This window comes from Odocoileus virginianus, chromosome 18 (assembly GCF_023699985.2).
Source record: "Odocoileus virginianus isolate 20LAN1187 ecotype Illinois chromosome 18, Ovbor_1.2, whole genome shotgun sequence".
Lineage (NCBI taxonomy): Eukaryota > Metazoa > Chordata > Mammalia > Artiodactyla > Cervidae > Odocoileus > Odocoileus virginianus.
In genome coordinates this window covers 743,157-765,517 of record NC_069691.1, presented here as the reverse complement: position 1 = coordinate 765,517, position 22,361 = coordinate 743,157, and the positions used below count along the sequence as shown (strand labels likewise).

The window sequence follows — 22,361 nt, the reverse complement described above, 5'->3', positions numbered from 1 at the left end:
GACATGACTAAAGCGACCAAACAGCACAGCGCACAGCAAAGGTTTGCCTCATCTGTGATACATTTTATATAAGGAAAAGGTATGAATTAATCAAATATTCTATTAATAGTAAAACTTTCTTCAGTGTCCCTGGTTCTCCCAGAAAGACTTAAGCCCTCCTTTCTGTCTGCTTGGCCTCTTATAATACATTCAGTATAACACTTGACATAATGTTTTCTGTTTAGTCTCTTTGCCTCTCTTTCCTTCATGAGTTTCTTATGGATAAGGGATTGGTTTTTTGTTTTGTTTTGTTTTTTTGCCCCTGACTTTTGGTGCTTAATAATTATGTGTTGAATGTATAAATGGTCAAATGTCTGAATGAATTAATAATTTAGTAGTGCTTCATATAGTTACTGTGCTATAAATTACTCAACTCTTTATTCTTCTTTTTGGGACATTTTTAATGTTTCTAGGTTTTGACTATTAAAACAACCCCTAATGCACATATTCATGTAGGTAATTTTTCTTCTTTTGAATTGTATTCTTATATTTTCAGGAATAGAAATACTGGACCAAAGATTATAAGCATGTTTTGGCTGTGGTGTAAAGCCTGGTTGCTTTCCTGTCTTGATTTCAACTTAAAATTAAAGGCATTACCACTAGATGGGGCTCTAGAGATCATCTAACCTCAGCAGTCTACATTCTGTTTTCAAATTCTTTTTCAAATATCCTGTATATCCTATCTTTTTTTTTTTTAATATAAAAAGCTGAGCTACTGTATTTTAAGTAGATGCCAGAGGCTCCAGGGCCTTTGCTTGCCCTGTCTTGCCCTCACACCCATGAGGCACCTCCATGGAATCCTGTGACTCCACTGGACAGTTTGAAGATCTAAGCTATTCCCTGTTTTGTAGCTGATAGTACTGGGGATTTTGAAGTAAACTGATTTGTCCCAGGTCACTCAGGTAATCCATTTCACTGGCAAGACTAGAATTTAGTGGTCTCTTGGAGGTAGTACAAATAGCAGTTACAAGTATGTACTTTGAATTCAGAGAGATAGCCTTGCTGCATGGCTTGAGGAGTTTGCTTAACTTTCCTGATCCTCTGTTTTCCCATGTATAAAATGGGAATAAAATAAATCTCACAGAGTATATGGGATAATATATACAAATCACAAGTTTCTTTTGGTTCATTTGTTAAGCCTATATACCTAGCACATTTTAGATGCTTAATGGAAACATGTTTAAGAAATAAGTGAACTTTTCAGTTCAAGGAAAAATGATTATTTAGTGTGCTGGACTATGCTTGGTTTCTCTTGCAGAAAATATAATTTAGCTCTAACATTATGGAAGAGAGAGACATGAATATTTGCATACAGCTTGATTTGGGACATGTAAACTCACAAAGATACACTTTGAAAAGTCAGCCTCTGGTTACCAGTGAATCTGAGAAATGTTTCTCCTCTCCCTTACCTTTCATAATTAGATAACCTGCTATGCCGTGGCCTGCACAGAAACTGCAAGAATTGCTCAGCTTGTGGCTCGACAGAGGAGTTCTAAAAGGAAAACTGGTCGGCAAGTTAATTGTCAGATGAGAGTAAAGAAAACCATGCCGTTTTTTCTAGATGGTAAGATCTTTTTGCATGCTAAAATTGTAAAGCCTGTTTATGAATACATTGCCATATGAAAATATTGCTTGTATTCATGATAAACACGTATGTTTGTTAACATTCAAATGTCAAGGGAGAAATCCTGAAGCTAGTGCTTCCATTTGAATTTAAGTGAACATGATAAGAATGACTTATTAAGTGAAGTAGCTCAGTATAACTTACTATGGCAAAGTGTGGTTTTGCTCTTTATTTGAGGGGAAAGCCTCATATAGAATGTTGGATGAACCAAGAACCTCTGAGTTAATGTCTTATTTAAGAAATTGTATCTTTTACTATAAATCCTCTATTTTCAGAAAAACATGAATTATATAGTACATAAAGATATAGGCAACTCAGCCTGTATTTACTGATCATTTATCTCAAGGAGCTTATAAAATGATCATTTGTAAAACTAAATTCTCAAGAAATAGTCTAATGATAGTATAGAAGAGTAGATGCTGAATACCACGATGAGCATTTTAGGCAAAAGAGCGATCCTTGTGAGAACCGCAGTGGAGAGCGTCATGGCAAGGGGGAGACTTGAAACTAGTGTTGAAGAGACTTAAAACTAAGTTAGGGAGACTTGCAACCAGACCCCTAACAATTGGAAGAATTCAGATTGGTGAGGAAGCAATGGGAGGACTGAGATACTGCTGCGTATGCTGCATTTGTAAGAATGTGAGATGACTGCTACCAGGTTAGTTGGTGAGTGGAGGAAAAGTAACAGGCTTGCCTAGCAGATGAAGCCACATTTTGAAGAAGCTCATCTGCTAAATACACACCAATCTGCTCTTCCCCTGCTGACTGACCCTTTGATGGCCACCCCCTCATATTCTTACAAACTGTTCTGAGCATAGAGACCAACAGAAAACATCTGGGCAAGGGAGTGACATAATGAAACCAGGGTTTTGGAAAGCTAATTGATTCCATTATGTATGCCTGACTTCATAGGAAAACCAAAAGCAACCCTCAGACAACCAGGATTTTCTTCAGATTTTTCTGTCAGCAAAAAACCTAATTCAACACTATTAAGAAACAAAGGAAACTCTCTTGGAGTTAAATCTGATGCTGAAATGCTGCCTTACACATTACAAACAGCTATTGGAAATGAAGTATTCAAAGATGTTCCAGTGCAGAGTCATGTGACCATGTCTACCAACAGCAGGTATTTCAGCTTTGTCTGGCTAAAAGGAGAAGTGTGGGGAACCTAGGATAATAAGTCTTAAACATGTGTGTTCAGGTGAAGAAGGAAATACTTTGTTTTGTGCAATGTACACATATGAGTAGAGAAATGCATCGTTACTAGTTTCTCCACTTTTCCTGGCTGCCTAAATATCATTTTCTGAATGTCTCCATTTTGTATTTGCTGTGCATTGTTGGTAGTCTCTGCTTGTAGTGTTCATTTTAGATCTCACAAATTGTTCTGAGATGCTACTTCAGCATAACTTAGTTTGGCTGAAGATCTCTCTCCCAATTAGTTTTGTAAGTTTTAAATAAAATCTCATTGATTTGTGTGCTCTATTGTGTTCCAATAATCATATCCATAATGCAGTAGCATTACACACCCATGCATCAGAATACTGAACTGGAAGTAATACCACATCCTTAAAGTTTTTGTTTGGATGCTGCCATTCATTGGCCAGGTGAAATAACTGAAATTATTTCATCTACTGGGGCTGTGGTATCCTCATTTGCCCAATAAAAATGTTAACTCAGTGATCTCACAGTTCCTTTCTGGCTTTGAATTTTATGGTTTCATGAGGTAATTCAGGTGAGCAAACTACAACATATGGACCAAGTCTGGCCCATTGACTGTTTTCATAAATAAAGTTTTATTGGAACACAGCTACGTTCCTTTGTTTATATATTCTCTGTGGTTGCTTTTATACACCTGCAGAGTTGAGTAGTTGTGCATAGACAGTATGGCCTGCAAAGCCTAAAATATCTATTGTTAGACCCGTCACATCAAAAGCTTGCCATCTCCTGGTGTAGATGAGTCAGTGTCACGTTCTTCCATCCTGTTTGTACCTATACAGAACAAATTTTTTGTATCATTTTCCTTTAAATCAATGCTCAAAGATTCCATTTTGTATAAAAGATAGTTCCTCTCCCCCTAAGTGATCCCCCCACACTAGAATATTTAGAAAGAAAGAATATTTTTAAGTAGGCAAAAGGGTATTAGTTTTTTATATTTTAGTATTTTTTAATAAAGCAACCTTTAAATATTTTTCATAATGGTGTATATTTAATTGTGTTTATGATTAGTTGTTATAAATTTTTTAATAAAGTCTAGAAAATATATAATTAAAACTTGAATCTTGACCCAAAGCACAGTTGGTGACTTTGGTGACTGAGGTACGATTGTCTCTGCTAGTTCTGGGCCTAAATTTCAAGACTTTGAATTGAATTTATAAGATGACAGCAAAACCAGGCATCCTGGACTGTGGGCCCGGAGGAGCACTCTCTACGCCACGGTCTGGTATCTCCGACTTCTCGTCTAGTGGCACTGTGTGGCCTGGATAAGAGCCTTCCATCCCTGCAGGGAGCACCAGCAGTGACTGAGCAGAGGACCTTGCCACACCCTGCAGCCCTTAGGACCCAGGGTAGTGCTGTCTGACCTGCTGCGTATCATTTTCCCACCCTCCCACCTGGCAGCGCTGGGCCTGGGGAAGTGTATTCCGCTTGCATGGGCAGCACCTACAGAAATCAAACAGGAACTCCAGCAATAAGCAGGAGCTCCATCAGCAACAGGTGAGTGTACCAAACCAGAATAGTACCACAAGGGCCCTGAAAACTAAGTTATTATTGGAACCGCAGCCTACAAAAGTGGGCCAGGAGGTATGTGATAAACCTAAACAGAATAACTGCCTGCTAAAATTAGACATTTAAGTAGGATTCAGAGTCTCCTAATATGTGTTCAGATGTGCAGGTTACAATGAAAAAAAAATCAATCATTATACAAAGAACCAGGGAAATGACAACTTGAATGAGAAAAAACAATCAACAGACATCAACATTACCTTGAATCAGATAATGGAATTATCTGACAATGATTTTAAAGCACCTGTTGTAAAAATGCTTTAATTTGCAATTGCAAATCTTTTTGGAAAAAAAAAAATAGAAAATTCACCTAAGAAAGAGAACATACAAAAAAGAACCAAATGTTCATGGTGCTTTTCAAGTCTACTGTATCCTACTTTTCTGTATATTTTAAAAAATAATTTTATTTGTTTGTTTATTGCAGGCTTTTTCTCTAGTTGCAGAGAACAGGGGCTAGTCTCTAGTTGTGGTTTGCAGGCTTTTCGTTGTAGAAACTTCTCTTGTTGTGGAGCATGGGCTCTGGGACTTAGAGGCTTCATTAGTTGCAGCACATGAACTCAGTAGTTGCTGCTCATGGGCTCGAGAGTGCAGATTCAGTAGTTGTGGCACACGGGCTTAGTTGTTCCACGGCATGTGGAATCTTCCCGGATCAGGGAAGGAAACCTGTGTCTTTTGCTCTGTCAGGCAGATTCTTTTACCACCGAGCCACAAGGGAAGCCCCTACTTTTCTGTATATTCATTCTATTAATTTTTGAGAGTTTGATATAGAAACTCCAACTAAAAATCTTAATTTATTTGCTTAAAAATAATCATAATATATAGTGGACTTATGTATAACTTTGTTCTGTATTTTCCAAGTTTCCTGTAAATGTATTATTATACTTTCATAATTTAAAAAATAAAAAAGAGGGGAAAAAAGAACCAAATGGAATGACCAAAATAAAAACTCAGTGTATGAGCTCAATGGCAGAATGAATATGACAGAGAATAGAATCAAAGAACTTGAAGCTAGAGCAGTAGAAATTACCCAATCTGGACAACAGAGTAAATAAACTTGAACAAAAGAAAACAAAATAACTAGTTGAGACTAAGTGCTGTGGGGGGGAAAAAAAAATCTAGCAGAGTCTTAGGGACCTGTAGGGAGAATAAGAAAAGATCTAGTATTTGTATCATCAGATCCCCAAACAAAGAGTAAGACTGAAGGTATATTTGAAGGCATAATGGCTGAAACTTCTCAAATTTGGCTAAGGACATAAATCTGCAGGTTCAGGATGCTTAGGAAATCCCAGATGGGATGAATTCAAAGAATCCCACACCAATAATGAAACTTACGAAAACTAAAGACAAAGAAAAAAATCTTATAAATAGCCAGAGAGAAATGATACATCACCCATAGGGGAATACCAGTTTTAATGACAGTGGTTTTTCATTCACAGTAATGGAGAAATCATGAAGGAAAGAAATGGCACATTTTTAGTGGTGAAGGAAAAAAACCTGTCAGTCAAAATTCTATATCCTCCAGAAATGGAAATGAAGAAGATACTCTCAGATGAAAGAAAACTGGAGAATTTGTCATTAGCTGACTTACTCCTAAAGAGGGACTAAAGGAAGTTGTCTCAACAGAACAGAAATAATCTAAAGTGGTTTGGAACTTCAGAAAGTACAGGCATAAGCCCTAACATAACAGTAATTACTTTAAATATAAAAACACATAAAAATATGTTCAGCTTCATTAGCTGCTGCTGCTGCTGCTAAATCACTTCAGTCGTGTCCGACTCTGTGCGACCCCATAGACGGCAGCCCACCAGGCTCCCCCGTCCCTGGGATTCTCCAGGCAAGAACACTGGAGTGGGTTGCCATTGCCTTCTCCAATGTGTGAAAGTGAAGTCGCTCAGTTGTGTCCGACTCTTAGCGACCCCATGGACCACAGTCTACCAGGTTCCTCCATCCAAGGGATTTTCCAGGCAAGAGTACTGGAGTGGGGTGCCATTGCCTTCTCTGGTAAATTAAAGCTAGATTGAGATTCAACTGGCCAGTCGGGGTCATGAGCTTTCCATCCGAGAACCATGACCCAGTTTGTCCATAACCTCACAGAGAAGGTCCCAGCGCTGCTTTGGCTTACTCAAAGCCTCGATTGGCCACATTTTGGCTCTATGCCAAGGTTGATCTGGTTCCGCCAACTCTGCTGAGATCCTTATAGCTATTCAGAGCTGGGGAAAAAATATCAATAGTGCTCAAACAAGTAGCTTCAAACAGCTCCCAGTTAAGGAAACTCTACTGAATGGTGTGGTGACCACTGAGATGTGGATGTGGTTTTATGTTGGTGAGATTGTAGGCAACTGTGACATTGTTGGCTATGATGTTTGAAGACCAATCTTTAATATATGATTATATTTGCTTTATTATTTGAGTGTTCTTGGATTATGTGTGAGCAGGCTGTTAATTGAAGATGAGATAATAAGATAGTAATAAGATAATGTGTCCAAAAAAAAAAAACCTATATTGACGCACACCTGTCAGAATGGCTGAAATAAAAAATAGTGATACAGTAATAATAGGGGGCCTTAATACCCACTGACATCAATGGACAGGTCATCCAGACAAAATCAGTAAGGTAACAGAGATCTTAACACAGCAGACCAAATGAACATAATAGACATCTTGTTCAGTTGCTGAGTCGTGTCCGCCTTTTTGCAGTCCCGTGGACTGTAACATGCCAGGCTTCTCTCTCCTCCACTGCCTCCCAGAGTTTGCTCAGATTCATGTCTATTGAATTGGTGATGCTGTCTAACCATCTCATCCTCTGCTGCCCTTTTCTCCTTTTGCCTTCAGTCTTTTCCAGCATCAGGGTCTTTTCCAGTGAGTCAGCTATTCACATAAGGTGGCCAAAGTATTGGATCTTCAACTTCAGCAACAGGCCTGCCAATGAATATTCAGGGTTGATTTTCTTTAGGATAGACTGGTTTGATCCCCTTGCTCTGCAAGGGACTCTCAAGAGTTTTCTCTAGCACCACAATTTGAAACCATCAATTCTTCAGTGCTTAGCCTACTTTATGGTCCAATCTCACATACAGAACAACTGGAAAAACCATAGCTTTGACTATATGGACCTTTGTTGGCAAAGTGATGTCTCTCCTTTTTAATATGCCATCTAGGTTTGTCATAGTTTTCCTTCCAAAGGGCAATCATCTTTTCATTTAATAGATATCTATAGAACATTAAATCCAAAAGCAGCAGAATATGCATTCTTTTCAAGTGCACATAGGACATTCTCCAGGATAGATCATATACTAGGTCACAAAACAAACTTCAACAAATTTAAGAGGAAGAAATTATATCAAGCATTTTTTCTGAGCACAGTGGTATGACACTAGCAACCAACTACAGAAAAAGAAAATGGGAAAAGAGCAAACATATGGCATGCTACTTAAAATAAGTAAGTAAGCATGCTACTTTAAAAAAAAAAAAAGGTCAACAATGAAATCAGAAAATATCTTGAGACAAATGAAAATGGAAATATAACTTTCCAAAGTTGAGATGCATCAAAAACTGTTATGAGAGGGAAGTTTATAGTGATATAGACTTGATGTCTATATCAATGTATCACCAACTCAATGGACATGAGTTTGAGTAAACTCTGGGAGTTGGTGATGGACAGGGAGGCCTGGCGTGCTGCAGTCCATGGGTCCACAAAGAGTTGGACATGACTGAGTGACTGAACTGAACTGAGACTTCTCACAAGAAACAATGAAAGAAAACCTCAAAAACCTAACCTGTTGCCTAAAAGAATTAGAAAAAGAAGAGCAAACAAAGCCCAAAGTCAGCAGAAAAATGAAATAATAAAGATCAGAGAAGAAACAAAATAGAGATCATAAAAACAATAGAAAAGATCAATGAGACCAAGAGCTGGTTCTTAAAAAAGATTTAAAAATTGATAAACTTTTAGCCAGGCTCACCAAGAAGAAAAGAGGACCCAAGTAAGAATTGAAGAGGAGAAATAACAACTGATACTTCAGAGATACAAAACAATCCTAGAGAATATTATGCACAGTTATGTGCCCATGAATTGGACAATCTAGAAGAGATGGACTTCCCTCATAGCTCAGTAGTAAAGAATCTGCCTGCAATGTAGGAGACCTGGGTTCAATTCCTGGGTTGGGAAGATCCCCTGGAAATGGCAACCCACTACTGTATTCTTGACTGGAGAATCCCATGGACAGAGGAGCCTAACAGGCTACAGTCCATGGGGTCGCAAAGTCGGATGCCACTTAGCAACTAAACCAGAAGAGATGGACAAATTTCTAGAAACATACAAACAGCCAAGACTGAAACAAACAAACAGAAAAGACTGTTTGAACAGGCTGGTTACTAGAAGTGAAATTGAATTTGTATTAGAAAAGCTAGAAGCAAAGTCCAGGACTAGATGGCTTCACAGGGGAGTCCCACCAAACATATGAATAAGAACTAATATCTGTTCTTCTCAAGCTATTCCAAAAAATTGAATAGGAGGGATCACTCCCACATTCATTCCATGGATTACCATTGTCTCAATACCCAGAGATGCCAGAGAGAAAATCACAGACCAATATCTTTGATGAATATGGGTGCAAAAATCTACAACAAAATATTAGCAAACCAAATCTGACTGTATAAAAAGGGTCATATACCATGATCAAGTTGGATTTATTCCAGAGTCATAGGGATGGTTCAACATTTGCAGATCAATCAATGTGATATACCACATTAACAAAAGGAAGGCTCAGAATCACATGATCATCCCAATAGACACAGAAAAAACATTTGATAAAATTCCATATCTACTCAGGATTAAAAGCTGTCATCAAAGTGGGTATAGAGGGAACTTATCTCAGCATAATAAAGACCATTTATGACAAACCCACAGCCAAAATCAAACTCAGTGGTAAAACCCTTCCCACTAAATTCAAGAACAAGACAAGGCTGCCTGCTCTTTTTACTTCTGTTTAACATAATATTGGAAATTCTAGCCACTGCAGAAAAGAAAAAGAAGTAAAAGGTATCCACATTGGAAGGGAAAAAATAAAACTGTCACTTCTTGCAGATAACATGATACTTTATAGAGAAAACCCAAAAGTCTCCACCCCAAAACTATTAGAAATAATAAATGAATTTAGTAAGGTTGCAGGGTACAAAATTAATAGAAATCTGTTGTATTTCTATATGCTAATAATGGAATATCAGAGAATAAGAAAGCAATAGCATTTATAATGACATCAAAAAATAAAATAACTAGGAATAAACCTAGCTAAGGAGATGAAATACCTATACTCTGAAAACCATAAAACATTGATGGTGAAAGTTGAAGATGATACAGAGATGGACAAAGTGCTCCTAGATTTGAAGAATTAATATTGTTAAACTAGCTGTACTGCCCAAAGCAATCTACAGATTTAATGCAATCCTTACCAAAATACCCAGAACATTTTTCACGAAACTAGAACAAATAATCCTAAAATTCATATTGAACCATAAAAGACTTTGAATTGCTGAAGCAATCTTGAGAAAAAAAGGAGCAAAGCTGGAGTATATCCCTCCTAGACTTCAGACAATACTACAAAGCTACAGTAATGAAAGCAGCATGCTACTGGCACAAAAACATACAGATCGATGTAACAGACTAGAGAGCCCAGAAATAAACCCACACACCTATGATCAATTAACCTGTGACAAAGGAGGCAACTACATACAATGGAGAAAAGATTGTCTCCTTAACAAGTTGTTGCTGGGAAAACTGGACAACTACATGTAAAATAAGATATTAGAGCATTCTCTCACACTGTATACAAAAGTAAACTCAAAATGGTTTAAAGACCTAAATTATTATTATTAAAGACCTGGAGCTATAAAAGTCCTAGAAAAACATTGTATAGCACAGGGAATTATCTTATTAGCCATTATCTGTAATAACTTACAATGGAGTATTATCTGCAAAAATACTGAATCACCATCTGTATACCTGAAAGTGATACGGTATTACAAATCAAATATACTTCAATTTAAAAATCTAACACTGAATCTGGCAAGCATACAGAGAAAATGGATCACTCACAGCATTGTTTTTGGGAATATAAAATTGTACAGCCATGTTAGAAGATAGTTGAGGGTAAGTTAGAAGTTAGATAGAGGATAAGTTAGAAGATAGTTTCCTTTAAAAAAAAGAAAGGTAAACAGAAATTTCACTCCTAGACATTTATCCCAGAGATATGAAAACTTCAGTTTACACAAAAACCTGTACACAGGTGTCCATAGTAACTTTATTCATAATAGACCCAAACTAGAAACAACCCAGATGTCCTTGAGAAGCTGAAAGATTCAACAAACTGAATACATCTGCACTAAGAATATACCTGTCAACAGTATAAAGGGATGAACTATGGACATATGCAACATCAGTGGATCCCAAGGGAATTGTGCAGAGTTGAAGGCAATCTCAAAAAGTTACATGCTGTATGACTCTATATAACATCCTTGAAATGACAAAATTTTAGAGATAGAGAACAGAGAAGTGATTGCCAAGATCAAGAGTTGGAGAAAGGGGAAGGATGTGGCGATGCAAGAGGGAGCCTTGTAGTGATGGGGTAGTTCTGCATGTTGATTCTAGTGCTGGCTACATGCACCTGTGTGTGTGGTAGAATTATACACACATACATGTAAGTGAAAGTTGAGTATGCTCTGGATTATACCAGTGTCAGTTGCTTGGTTTTGATATTGTACTGTGCAAGGTATTACTATTGGAGGAAACTGGTGAAGGGTACATGAGACGTCTATGTACATTTTTTTTTAAATTCCCATGAATTTATTATAAATATTTCAAAACAAAAGATTAAAATTGATAGCAAAAGCTTTCTATATGGTTTTAGTTTTGAGAATTAATATAGGATATGCTTTTGTTTTTTGCCTTTCACCATAAGAATTTTGAGTTCCGTATAATGTAGAATGTCTTCTGGGCTTGCCAGGTGGCTCAGTGGGGCAGACACTGGTTCGATCCCTGGGTTGGGAGGATCTCCTGGAGGAGGGCCTGGCAACCCACGCCAGGATTCTTGCCTGGAGGGTCCCAGGGACGCAGGAGCCTGGTGGGCTACAGGCCACAGTGTCGCAAAACGGCGAACGTGACCAACACAACTGGGCATGCATGCACAGAAAGTCTCCTACGTTCTTGTACAGTGGTTTCTAGAACTGCACACCTGTCTTCAGTTGTCTTTCTTTGTATGGATGTATTTCAGACTATTTTAATTAAAGCTATTAAAGTTGCTGTAAAACATCGTCATCAAACCTTTTTTTAAAGAGTATAATACAAATTGAAAGTTACATAAGAGAAATCTAAACACCATCTGGTGGCAGAGGGTATGGGCTGCCTTTCAAATTATAAAATCAAAGAAGTTGCTCTTACCAAAATAGAATAATAGCAAAAGATTTTATTTCTAAACTTATGAAATATTAAGGAGTAATCTTAAGTAGTATAAGCTATTATGAGTTTAAACTTTTTAAAGTCACCATATCTTTAGAGAAGCTATGAAAGCTATGTGATCTTCCCAGAAAAATTAATTGGTGCACATATGCATGCATGTCTACGAATACAGGAAATATATGGACCCCAGAGCCCATTCTCAAAAATTCTGCTTAAAGAACTCATGGCTGCCAGTTAACAAACTGGAAGATTCTAGAAAAGTAATGTAACTGATATTCTCTAGTATTGTAGGTATCAATCTAAGTTTACTATGGTCTACAGTGAAATAGAAAGAGGAGTCAAAAGTGAGGATATATGATTAATTTGTGGTTTTTCTGGAAAATGTTTATTATTAAAAAGATATAATTCACGACCATTGTATTTTGTTAAAATGATGATTATTAAAATGGGGTGTTTAAATATATGTATGCATGAAACATAGGTGAATATGATGCTGAAGACCAGTGTTTCATTAGGCCTAGAATGAGACAAGAAATCACTGTATGTATATCATAGTAAGATCATGGACTTTGGATATAAATAAAGGACTGTTTGGCATTAGCCAATGGGAATCATGATTGAAAAGGTACCTTGCAAGTATTAAGCTAAAGTAAATGAATGTATATCTCTGAGATCTTGTAGATTTTAAAAGTCATATACTAAATGATTATAGGAAACATTTTCTAAAATACATTTATTTTGTTGTGATTACAGAAGTATTAATGTGTATTGTATGGAAAATTTGCAAAGTATAAGCAAGTAAAAGAGAAAAAAATCACCTCTAATCTAAACATAAATGTAAACATTAAAAATATCTTTCTATATTATTTATATAAGTTTTAAAAATACAAATTGGGTCATGATGTATATTACTGTTTTTTAACCTGTTTTAAAAGACAACATATTAACATTTTCTGTATTGTTAAATATACATCTACAGTATCATTTTTGGTGTCAGGCTCATCCATAGTCTAGTCATTTATTGTTAAATATAAGTGATTTTCACTATTGCAAGCAATTCTACAATGAACATATATGTAGAATAATCCTTGCCTGTATTCACAACTAGTTATTTAGAGTAAATTAGTAGAAATAGACTCTCTGGGTAAGAGGCTATACACACTAATGCTTTATTAATTTGTACTGTAAATAATGATACCAGATAGAGTTTTCTGGAAGCACATGGGAACAATAGTTTACTTGTGCACTCGCCAACACTGGGCATCAGTTTTTTATTTGGTGTTCTAAAAGGTAAAAAAAAAATGTACCTATGCTTTAATTTCTATTTCTTTGATTCTGATTCTTAAGGAATTTATGTTTTTCATATGTTTATTAGCCCATTTAGGGATCTTTTATAACTTACATATTTTGTCATTTGTTGGTTTTTCTTTCTAATTTGTAAAAGTGATTTATAAATTACGATGTTGGCCTTTACGTCCTGTAATATGTTGGCAGTGTTTCCTCAGTTTATTTCTTTAATTTTACTTATTTATTTATTAAGGCTGTGCTGGGTCTTCATTGCGGTGCAGGCTTTTTTCTGGTTTGAAGAGTGGAGCTACTCCAGTTGCAGTACACAGGCTTCTCGTTGCAGTGGCTCCTCGTTGAGGAGCGCAGGCTCCAGGGCACTCAGGCTTCAGTAGCTGTGGGCTCAGTCGTTGCAGCTCCTGGGCTCTAGGACGCAGGCTCAGCAGTTGTGGCACACGAACTTATTTGCTCCACAGCGTGTGGGATCTTCCCGGATCAGGGCTTGAACATGTGTCTTCTGCATTGGCAGGTGAACTCTTTACTACTGAGAGCCGTCAGGAAGGCCCCTCCCTTGTTTATTTAATTACGATATTTTGGGTATACAAAAACTTTAAATTTTCTAGTTACATCTATTAATCTCTTCCTTTATGGCTTTTGCCTTTAGGTGTTATGCTTAGAAAAGCATTTCTACCCCCAGTTTATGTAGTATGTCTTCTGTTTACTTTTAGAATTTTGATGGGTTTTTTTTTTTTGCATTTAAACCTTTAATTCACCTAGAATTTATTTTGCTGTATAGTGTGAGAGGTGACTCAGTGGGTAAAGAATCCACCTGCAATGCAGAAGACACCAGTTCGATCCCTGGGTTGAGAAGATCCCCTGGAGGAGGAAATGGCAACCTACTCCAGTATTCTTGCCTGAAAAATCCCATGGACAGAGGAGCCTAGGGGGCTACCGTCCATGGGGTTACAAAGAACCAGACACAACTGAGCGACTGAGCATGCACATTGAAATTGTGTGAGAGTGGGAATCTTTCCTGTTATGATGTCCTAATATCAATTATGACATAATACTTTCTTTTCCTGATGGTTTGAAATGCTGTGTCTACCAATACTAAATTGTTATAAGTATATGATTCCATTTCTGGGCTTTCCGTTCAGAATCATTGACTATACCTATCTCTTCTTTCACAGTGCCAAACTACTCAGGTTATTATAAGTTTATAATAAGTGTTCATACCCTTTACTTTTTACTTGCTCCTTTCTGTACCTCCTAATTTGGTTTGTTGCTTTTGTCATGTGCTTTTATTACACCTGCTGCCCCTATTACAGCACTTGGTAGACTTTGTTTTTATATATATATTCAGTCAGTGCATTAATTATCTATTATGTAACAGATGACCACAAATTTAGCAGTTTACAGCACATGCTTATTATCCCATAGCTTCTGTGGATTAGGAATCTAAGAACCACTCAGTGAGTTTCCTGTTGCAGAGTTTCTCATGCAACTGCAGGCACACTGTCAGCTGTGGCTGGGGTCAGCTGAGATGAATCCCCTCCCAGGCTCACTTACATGGTTGTTGGTACAATCTATTCCTTTTGAGTTGTGCCTTAGTCTCATCTGGCTGGCCAAAGACCAGCTTCAATTTCGTGCCATGTAGGCCTCCCTAAGGTGGCCATTTGCCTCATCAGAGCCGGCAAAGAGAGATTATGCTAGCAAAGTGGAAGTTAGAATCTTCTGTAATCTAATTATGTATAATCCCCTCACCCTTGAAGTATCCTGTTGATTAGAAGCAAGTTCCTCAAAGGGAGGGGGTTACACCCGGCTGTGGCACCAGAGGCAGGGGCACTGGGGGGCCGTGTACTGGCTGCTTGCCGCAGTCAGTTTTCTCAGCGGCATGTGTAGTCCATGAGACTAATGCTGTCTTTCTCTTGTGTACCGTTGATCATTACGCTCTGATACAGTGCCTGGCACGTAATAGTAGGTCCTTAAATACTAGTGGGATAATAGTGTGTCTCTAATAAATGGCGTATGTTTAAACATGGCTTTTTTTAGGAGGGAACAGCCTAAATATTTGTCTTTTACGAAACAAAGTAATAAGTCTTTTATACTGACTGTTATAAAACTGGTTGGACCTGTGTTATCTCCTTATGTTTGTTTTTCATGTGCCCCTGTGGTTTTCCTTGACTATTTTTCTTTTGCTGTGTTGACTGTTTTCTTTTCTGTGCATTAGACCCCAAGGCTTGAACCAGAGCAGCCCCTACCATATCCTTGCTGTGCTTTCTGTCATTCTTCACTCGTAACCCCCTGCTTCCTGCTCAGGTCCTTAGAGCTGACTCAGAGCAGGCAGAGGTTCCAGTTTACACTTCTTAGGGTTCTGGAGCAAGGGAAAGGATTTCTGTCTCCCTGCCAGTTCTGCATAAGTAGGAATTGGATATGTTTTTGGCATCTTCTGTATTATCCAGATGCATTAGTACACGAATGTGATGCTCTTATAATTGCAGAGCATCGTATGCTAAACGTTTGCTTGTAGCCTACAATCTAATCATTTCTTTTAGAATTTAGCAGATGTGCTTCATTTCTTTTTTTTTCCCTCTCGGTTATGTTGCCCTCTGAGATTCCAAAACTCCCCACAGACCCTCCTATTTCATGACTCCCTCCCCGGGGCGGGTCTCCATCCCTAAGTCTTTTGTCTCTGCTTTTGTCTTTTATATTTTGTCCTACCTACTTTCAAAGAGATTGGGCTGCCTTTTTGGGTGCCTGGTGTCCTCTGCCAGTGTTCAGAAGTTTTTTAATGGAAGTTGCTCAACATTCAAATGATCTTTTGATGAATTTGTGGGGGAGAAAGCGGTCTCCCTGTCCTGTTCCTCCACCATCTTGGGACCTCCCCCAATGTGCTTCATTTCAGAGAATTGATCTAATTTTTAGAGTATTCCATACTGTTGAAAAATTGTGAAATAGGTATACTGTGTCACAATCACCTCTAGTCCCATACCCACCGCTGGGAAGTCTTTGATTCATTCAATCATCCTATTCCTTCTTAGAGCATTCCGTCCTCCTTGCATGTACCAAGCACTGCCTTAGGCACTAGAAACACAAATAATTAGTGCTCTAGGCACTGGAAACACAAGTAATAGACATCTGGAGTCTACTGAGACAGGCAGACATGAACACAAATTATTTCTGTTTGTGGGTGGGGGTGGTATTTCCTTGTCCTATGTTTAGAAAATTTTTCTACATATTTCCAGTACAATTCACACAAAAATTATTTTAGTGAGGGTATGAAGTGGGAAATCTACCTTTCTTTCCTAAGTCGTTAGTTGACCATACCCTCTGTGGTTTGAAATGCCACTTTTATCTTGTGCTGAGATGTTAATATAATGTAAATTGAGTACTTATAAGCTCTCTACTATTTTACTTATCTGTCCAACTATTTAAAAGCTCTCTACTATCTTACTTATCTTGTCCAACTATGTTGTACCTGTATAACACATTTCAGTATCTGGTAATGCAAGTCTTCCCTTTTTTAGTTACGGGTCAAAAGTATTCTTTGTGTTCAGCTGTTTCCTCTTCGCACAGTTGTCTTCATTGTGTATTTTGCTGGTTTCTTAGCGTGCTTGTGTGCTCTGTTGTGTCTGACTCTTTGCAGCCCCATGAACTGTAGCCCACCAGGCCTCTCTGTCTGTGCAACTTTCCAGGCAAGAGTACAGCAGAAGTTTGCTATTTCCTTCTCCAGGTTATCTCCCGGACCCAGGGATTGAACCCCTGTCTCCTGCGTCTCCTGCATTGCAGGTGGATTCTTTACCCACTGAGCCATTGGGGAAATGTGACTTCCAAGTTCTTTTAAATTACTAGTTTAAATTCAGCCTTTAATATACTTTCCTTCAGTGAATATGAAAGCTGTTACAAGGTATCATTTTAATTTTCCCCTTTTGAAATACTTTAGTGACTTATTTTGCTTCTCAATGCCACAGAGACTTTAAATGAAAAGTATAGTGTTTGAAACTTGGTACTGACTTTGCCATTTGAATTCTAATTTACCTTTGTTTTATACCTTAGGTTTAGCCCAAAGGCATCCCTTCCTCCACCTTTTCAGATGCATCTCTCAAGAACCTGTACTAAGGAAATGAGTGGTATGTTTTCTAAACATTATTTGTGTGATACATTATGACTTCTTGAGCCTCAGAACCCTAAGAAGAATATCTAGTGGTAGCTTTTGACATTTGTTCTCACCTTCTCCCACTTGTAATATATCTCTCCTCCTCTCTTTTCTGATTTCTTTAAGTTATGAATTGTAGTGATCTAAAGACAAAGTAATACCTCCAACAGTGTCATTATTGTTCTGCCTTTCCTCACACCAGACCTGTTCTGTCACTTCCACTTGTTACCTACAGAGATCCTCTGTCCCTTGTCACTTTCACTCATTAGAGAGTAAGATTTAAAGCACATAAATAGGGAACCTCGACTCAAAAAATAGTTTCAGATACTCATAAAATACTTTCACATACTTAACACTATGTGAAAACTGGGCTCCTAAACTGTGTGCAATGACCGTAAGCACCTAAATATGAATATAAATATATACAATCCAAAAGGACAATAGAAGACATAATAAAGTTGAAGAATCTGAAGATCAGAAGTGCACACACTTGTCTTCTCCAACCAAAGTGTAAATCCCTTGCTCTTAGACTCACCAGAGGAATACATGGTTTTCAGAATTTGTACTTATACTGCATGAAATTTATGTGGTTTTAAATGATTTGCTGCTTTACATGTGATTCTTACTGAGTTGAAATTATGGAAATTTTTTTCCATAGGTATATATCTCCAGTATTTCTCATGAAAATTGATGGAACAGTTTGATTTTTGTCTTTATCAATTATATTTACATATGCATTTTCTGAAAAATGACCACTTAGTAAAGCCACATACCCTTTAGAGGTTGTAAATCCTTTAAATTAGAATAAGCTTTTTCTGCAGAACCAAGAGGACTTGTTTCAGGAAGATTACAATTCACCCAGGGGCTGGGTGAATAACGTCTTACACATAACGTCTTCTAATTGCTGGCAGCCTTGATTACTTCCTTGATTTGTTGAACAAAAGGCACAGAAGCTTAAATAACTCCAGTAGCCCCACAGAGCAGGTGCATTTGCAGGCTCCAACTACATGCCAACTGCTGACTCTCTCTTTAAGGGAAGGACTGGCCAATTCCAAGAAACTCATCTTTTCCTTCTTCCTAGTTCTTTTATATACCATTATTTGGGAAGAACTTTATAAATTAACTGTGCCTTTAATAGGAAACAGATGTGGAAATCTTGGACCCTTCTACTGGCTGAGCCAAGCTAAGTCTCAGCAAAAGGCAGTTCTCATGCCCTCTGGTGGGTAAGGCAGAGTCAGCATCCAGCCATCCCCAAGGGATAGCTCTCCTTTCGGTTTCCTAGCATCCTCAGAGGTCAGCAACCATAAACCAGCCTAAGTGTCTCTACAAGCCAGTTTTTAAAATAAGATAAAATTAAAAATTGTTGAATCCCAGCAGAAATACTGTGTGGTTAAAATATGAACATATTTTGTTTACAGATGGTAATTTTTCATATACTCTGGTCTGTATCCCAGTAAAATTTTAAAAAGGTTTGGAATAAATTTCGTAGTTCTTCCAGAAATGTCAGCTATTGTGGACACTTAAATTAAGATATTAACTCAGGTATTCTAAGTTTTAAATAAAAACTAAATGTAAGAGAGCTAGCCAAAGCTCTGTAGTATTCACTTATGAAAAATGAATAACTTGTTTGGGGGAAATAAAAGCAGATCATTAATAGTTATCTCTGGGTACCAGATCTTTTATTTATGTTCATAAACTGAGGCTAGGTTGTTTATTACATGTGCATCAATTTTTGAACTTTTGCTTAGTGCTGAATTATTTTTTCTTATTAATAAAGGGCAAATTGATCATGTCTTAAAACCTGGACAGTTGTTTATTTTTTATGAAGTGTTTCTTTGATCTAACTATTAAGGCATTATTCTTACACTTTGTAAAATACAGCTTTAAATTTAGCATTACATATATACTATTATTGTCTAAAATTTAACCTTTCTTGGTTGGAATTAGAAAATAATTGGTTAAATAATTTCATTATTCTTTATGAAGCAAACATCATCCTGATGTTTAAATTAAACTGTGACATATCTTTGCAAAATAAAGGGGCTAGGTTCCCTCTTTGAGTGGCCGTTGACCTTCCTGATTATTTCAGAATTAAAACTTAGAATGAAGTTGTTATGGTCTTGCTCTCCTAATCCTGTTCCCTTTGAAGTCCCTTAACCCCCACAAGCCTGAAGTACAACAAAGCCTAAAGACACAAATACTAGATAATAGGATAATTTGAAATGTTAAGCATTCTGGTTAATTCTATCATTTTTTTAATTTAAAGATAATTTAAATCAGGCTGTTGAAAAATCAAATGTCACGCCTCCTGCCTCTCACACTTATAAAATGGATGAGGTTCAAAACCGCATAAAGGAAATGCTAAACAAGTATAGCAATGGCATTTGGATATCTAAGCTTCCACATTTTTACAAAGAATTATATAAAGAAGAACTAAATCAAGGAATTTTACAACAATTTGAACACTGGCCTCATATTTGCACGGTACGTTTCTTCTTATTCTTCCCTCTTGATGCCTCCTCCCTGCCTCACTTTCAGATTTGAGTTATTAGTCGTATCATCTTTTATTTAGGGAGCACGAAGCACTTTACGTGATATTGCTTCATTAATCTTTTATCACTAAGTCTAACACATGTAAGTTCTTATTTATAGGAGAAATACGGCTTGGCTGAGAGCTGTGTATGTTGTAATTGCTGTGTGTTTAATACATGATCATATGTATACACACATACACACCATTTAGTATTGAACTGTTACCAGTAGATACTGATGGCTTTGTCGATTTAATAATTTGAACTTAACTGGTAATATAACATTTTTTGTTGGCCTCAAATTTTATATGCTTGTTCCTGAGCATTTTTAAAGACATTCAGCTGAACAGATTTTAGTTATTTTGGCTAATTATTTATAGAATACCTTAAAAAAAATTAATATAGAATTCAGATTTTAAATTTTTAAAAACTCCTTTGAAGGAAAAAATTGAAAGGTGAACTAACATCAATTTTCATGCCTGTTCCTACTTGAGAGTCTGTTATAATAAAATGATGGATCAGAGTAGTTTATCAGAAATCTTAGTTCAGCCAGAGATAGAGAAAACTAGCTTCCTAAAGGTGAATGACTAATCTTTAGATATTTCTCTTTTTTAATATAATTAGTTATTTTCGGCCGCACTGGGCCTTGGTTGCTGCTCGCAGGCGTTTCTCTAGTCGTGGCGACTGGGGTCTACTCTCTAGTTGCAGCGCACAGGCTTCTCGTCGCTGTGGCTTCTCTTGTCGGGAACACGGGCTCTAGGTGCCTGGACTCAGTAGCTGTGGCACACGGGCTTACCCCACAGCTTGTGGAATCTTCCCAGGGCAGGGATCAAACCCACGTCCCCTGCATTGGCAGGCAAATTCCCACACACTGGGCTGCCAAAGAAGTCCCTCAGTGTCTCAACGCTGTTTACATAGCCTGTATTCAACAAAAGAGCTTCTCAATAGGAGCATCAGCTTTGCTTGGTGCTTCTAAGCTTATAGAATTAGATATGCATGACAATTACTATTTGACACAGGGCTTTCATTTCTTTACCTTAATATATATTTTGGTCCCCAACGCTGGGCGCAGTATGGACCACTCCCTCTTATGGGCACCTGACCTAAAGACGGCATGTATTTTTATAACCACTGCTTCCTCCAGGGCACTAACACCTGCACCAGTCCCGTGGGCTTTCCAGACAAGGGTTATGGATCCATCCATCCATCCATCTATCTTGTTCGTTCTTACATCATTCACTCTACACCTGCAGGTACCAGGCAGTGCCTTGGGTACTAAGACCACCGTAGGGCAATGTAATATGCTGATAAATACACAGTGCGAAGTGAGAAAACAAGAAATACCAAACTCTGGAAGTATGGCTGTTTCCCTCCCTATAAAGTCAAGAATGATCATAAGAATGTTTTCCCTGATTTATGTTGAATATGGGGTTTGTTCTTGTGGTAGGAATTTCTAAGGTCGCTATTTGATTTATTCCATTTTTATTCTTTTCTGGGAAGGATATTCTTACTGGATGCAGGCTGAGCAGCATTGAGGAACCTCTCAGGTTTCCATAATCTTGAGGAGATTTTTGAGGTTTCACCAGGCCACTCAATCTGAAGGTTCAGGGCCTAGAGCTTCTTTTTGAAATGCATATGTTTCTTTTATTTTTTAAATCCATAGATATTCATGAACTTATGTTTTCAGTGAACTTTAAGTCCTCTTATTGTGAAGATACACGTATAACTCACTATTAAGTTTCCAAAAAGAAGGATCTTCGGAGTAAAAGAATTTTAAATTAACTTCACAGATTCTTCCTAATGTAGTATATTTCTGGTTGATGGTTCCCAGGTGGCCCAGACAGCAAAGAGTCTGCCTGCAATGCAGGGGACCCAGGGTTTGATCCCTGGGTTGGGAAGATCCTCTGGAGAAAGGGACGGCAACCCACTCCAGTGTTCTTGTCTGGAAAATCCCATGGACAGAGGCACCTGGTGGGCTACAGTCCATGGGGGTTGCGAGGAGTCGTACACTATTGAGCGACTAACACTTTCTTCACTTTTCTGATTAGTTTGTTTTAAACTGCATGATAATAACTAGTATTTGTGTAGCTAAATTTATGGCTTTGGGAGAGAAATTCTCATCCTTACTACTTTTCATGTCTCCAGACCCTCAAAATTTCTTTTGCCAGGATTGCAGGTGACAGAATACCTGTCTCTTTGATGTTGAAACTTTACCTAAAATGGGTGGTTTCCTACTAAATTTCAGGTGCTAAAATAATTTTTAATTTTTTGGTTGCTCAAATGCATCTTTGTTGCATGATTATTTCTGTCTAGGCAATGAGGGTAGATTGTGAAGCAGAAATAAAATGTTATCTTTCTTATCTCCATGCTGTTTCTCTCAATTTTAATAGGACTGTTACAATGTAATCACTATCAGTTGTCAGGTGTGAGAAATTGATTAGTGAAGCATTGTGTCTAGGATGACAAAAACTGCCAGTTTTAATGAGATCTATCAGTATT

The 22,361-nt window shown here is 37.6% G+C and overlaps 1 protein-coding gene and 1 pseudogene across 3 annotated transcripts in view; both read left to right on the top strand.

Moving 5' to 3' along the window:
• TDRD7 (tudor domain containing 7) overlaps positions 1–22,361 on the top strand; it is a 93,494-nt gene that overhangs the window by 19,959 nt on the left and 51,174 nt on the right. For 2 of the 3 annotated variants that reach the window (XM_070480225.1, XM_070480224.1), the window contains exons 3-6: positions 1,462–1,603; positions 2,576–2,789; positions 17,232–17,305; positions 19,598–19,815. In XM_070480225.1, the coding sequence (XP_070336326.1) occupies positions 1,462–1,603; positions 2,576–2,789; positions 17,232–17,305; positions 19,598–19,815 (648 nt within the window). Of the gene's footprint in view, positions 1–1,065; positions 1,604–2,575; positions 2,790–17,231; positions 17,306–19,597; positions 19,816–22,361 lie in introns of those variants that run through there. The other variant, XM_070480226.1, reaches the window with a different exon arrangement.
• On the top strand, positions 2,785–8,332 carry LOC139039465 (ATP synthase subunit g, mitochondrial pseudogene; annotated as a pseudogene).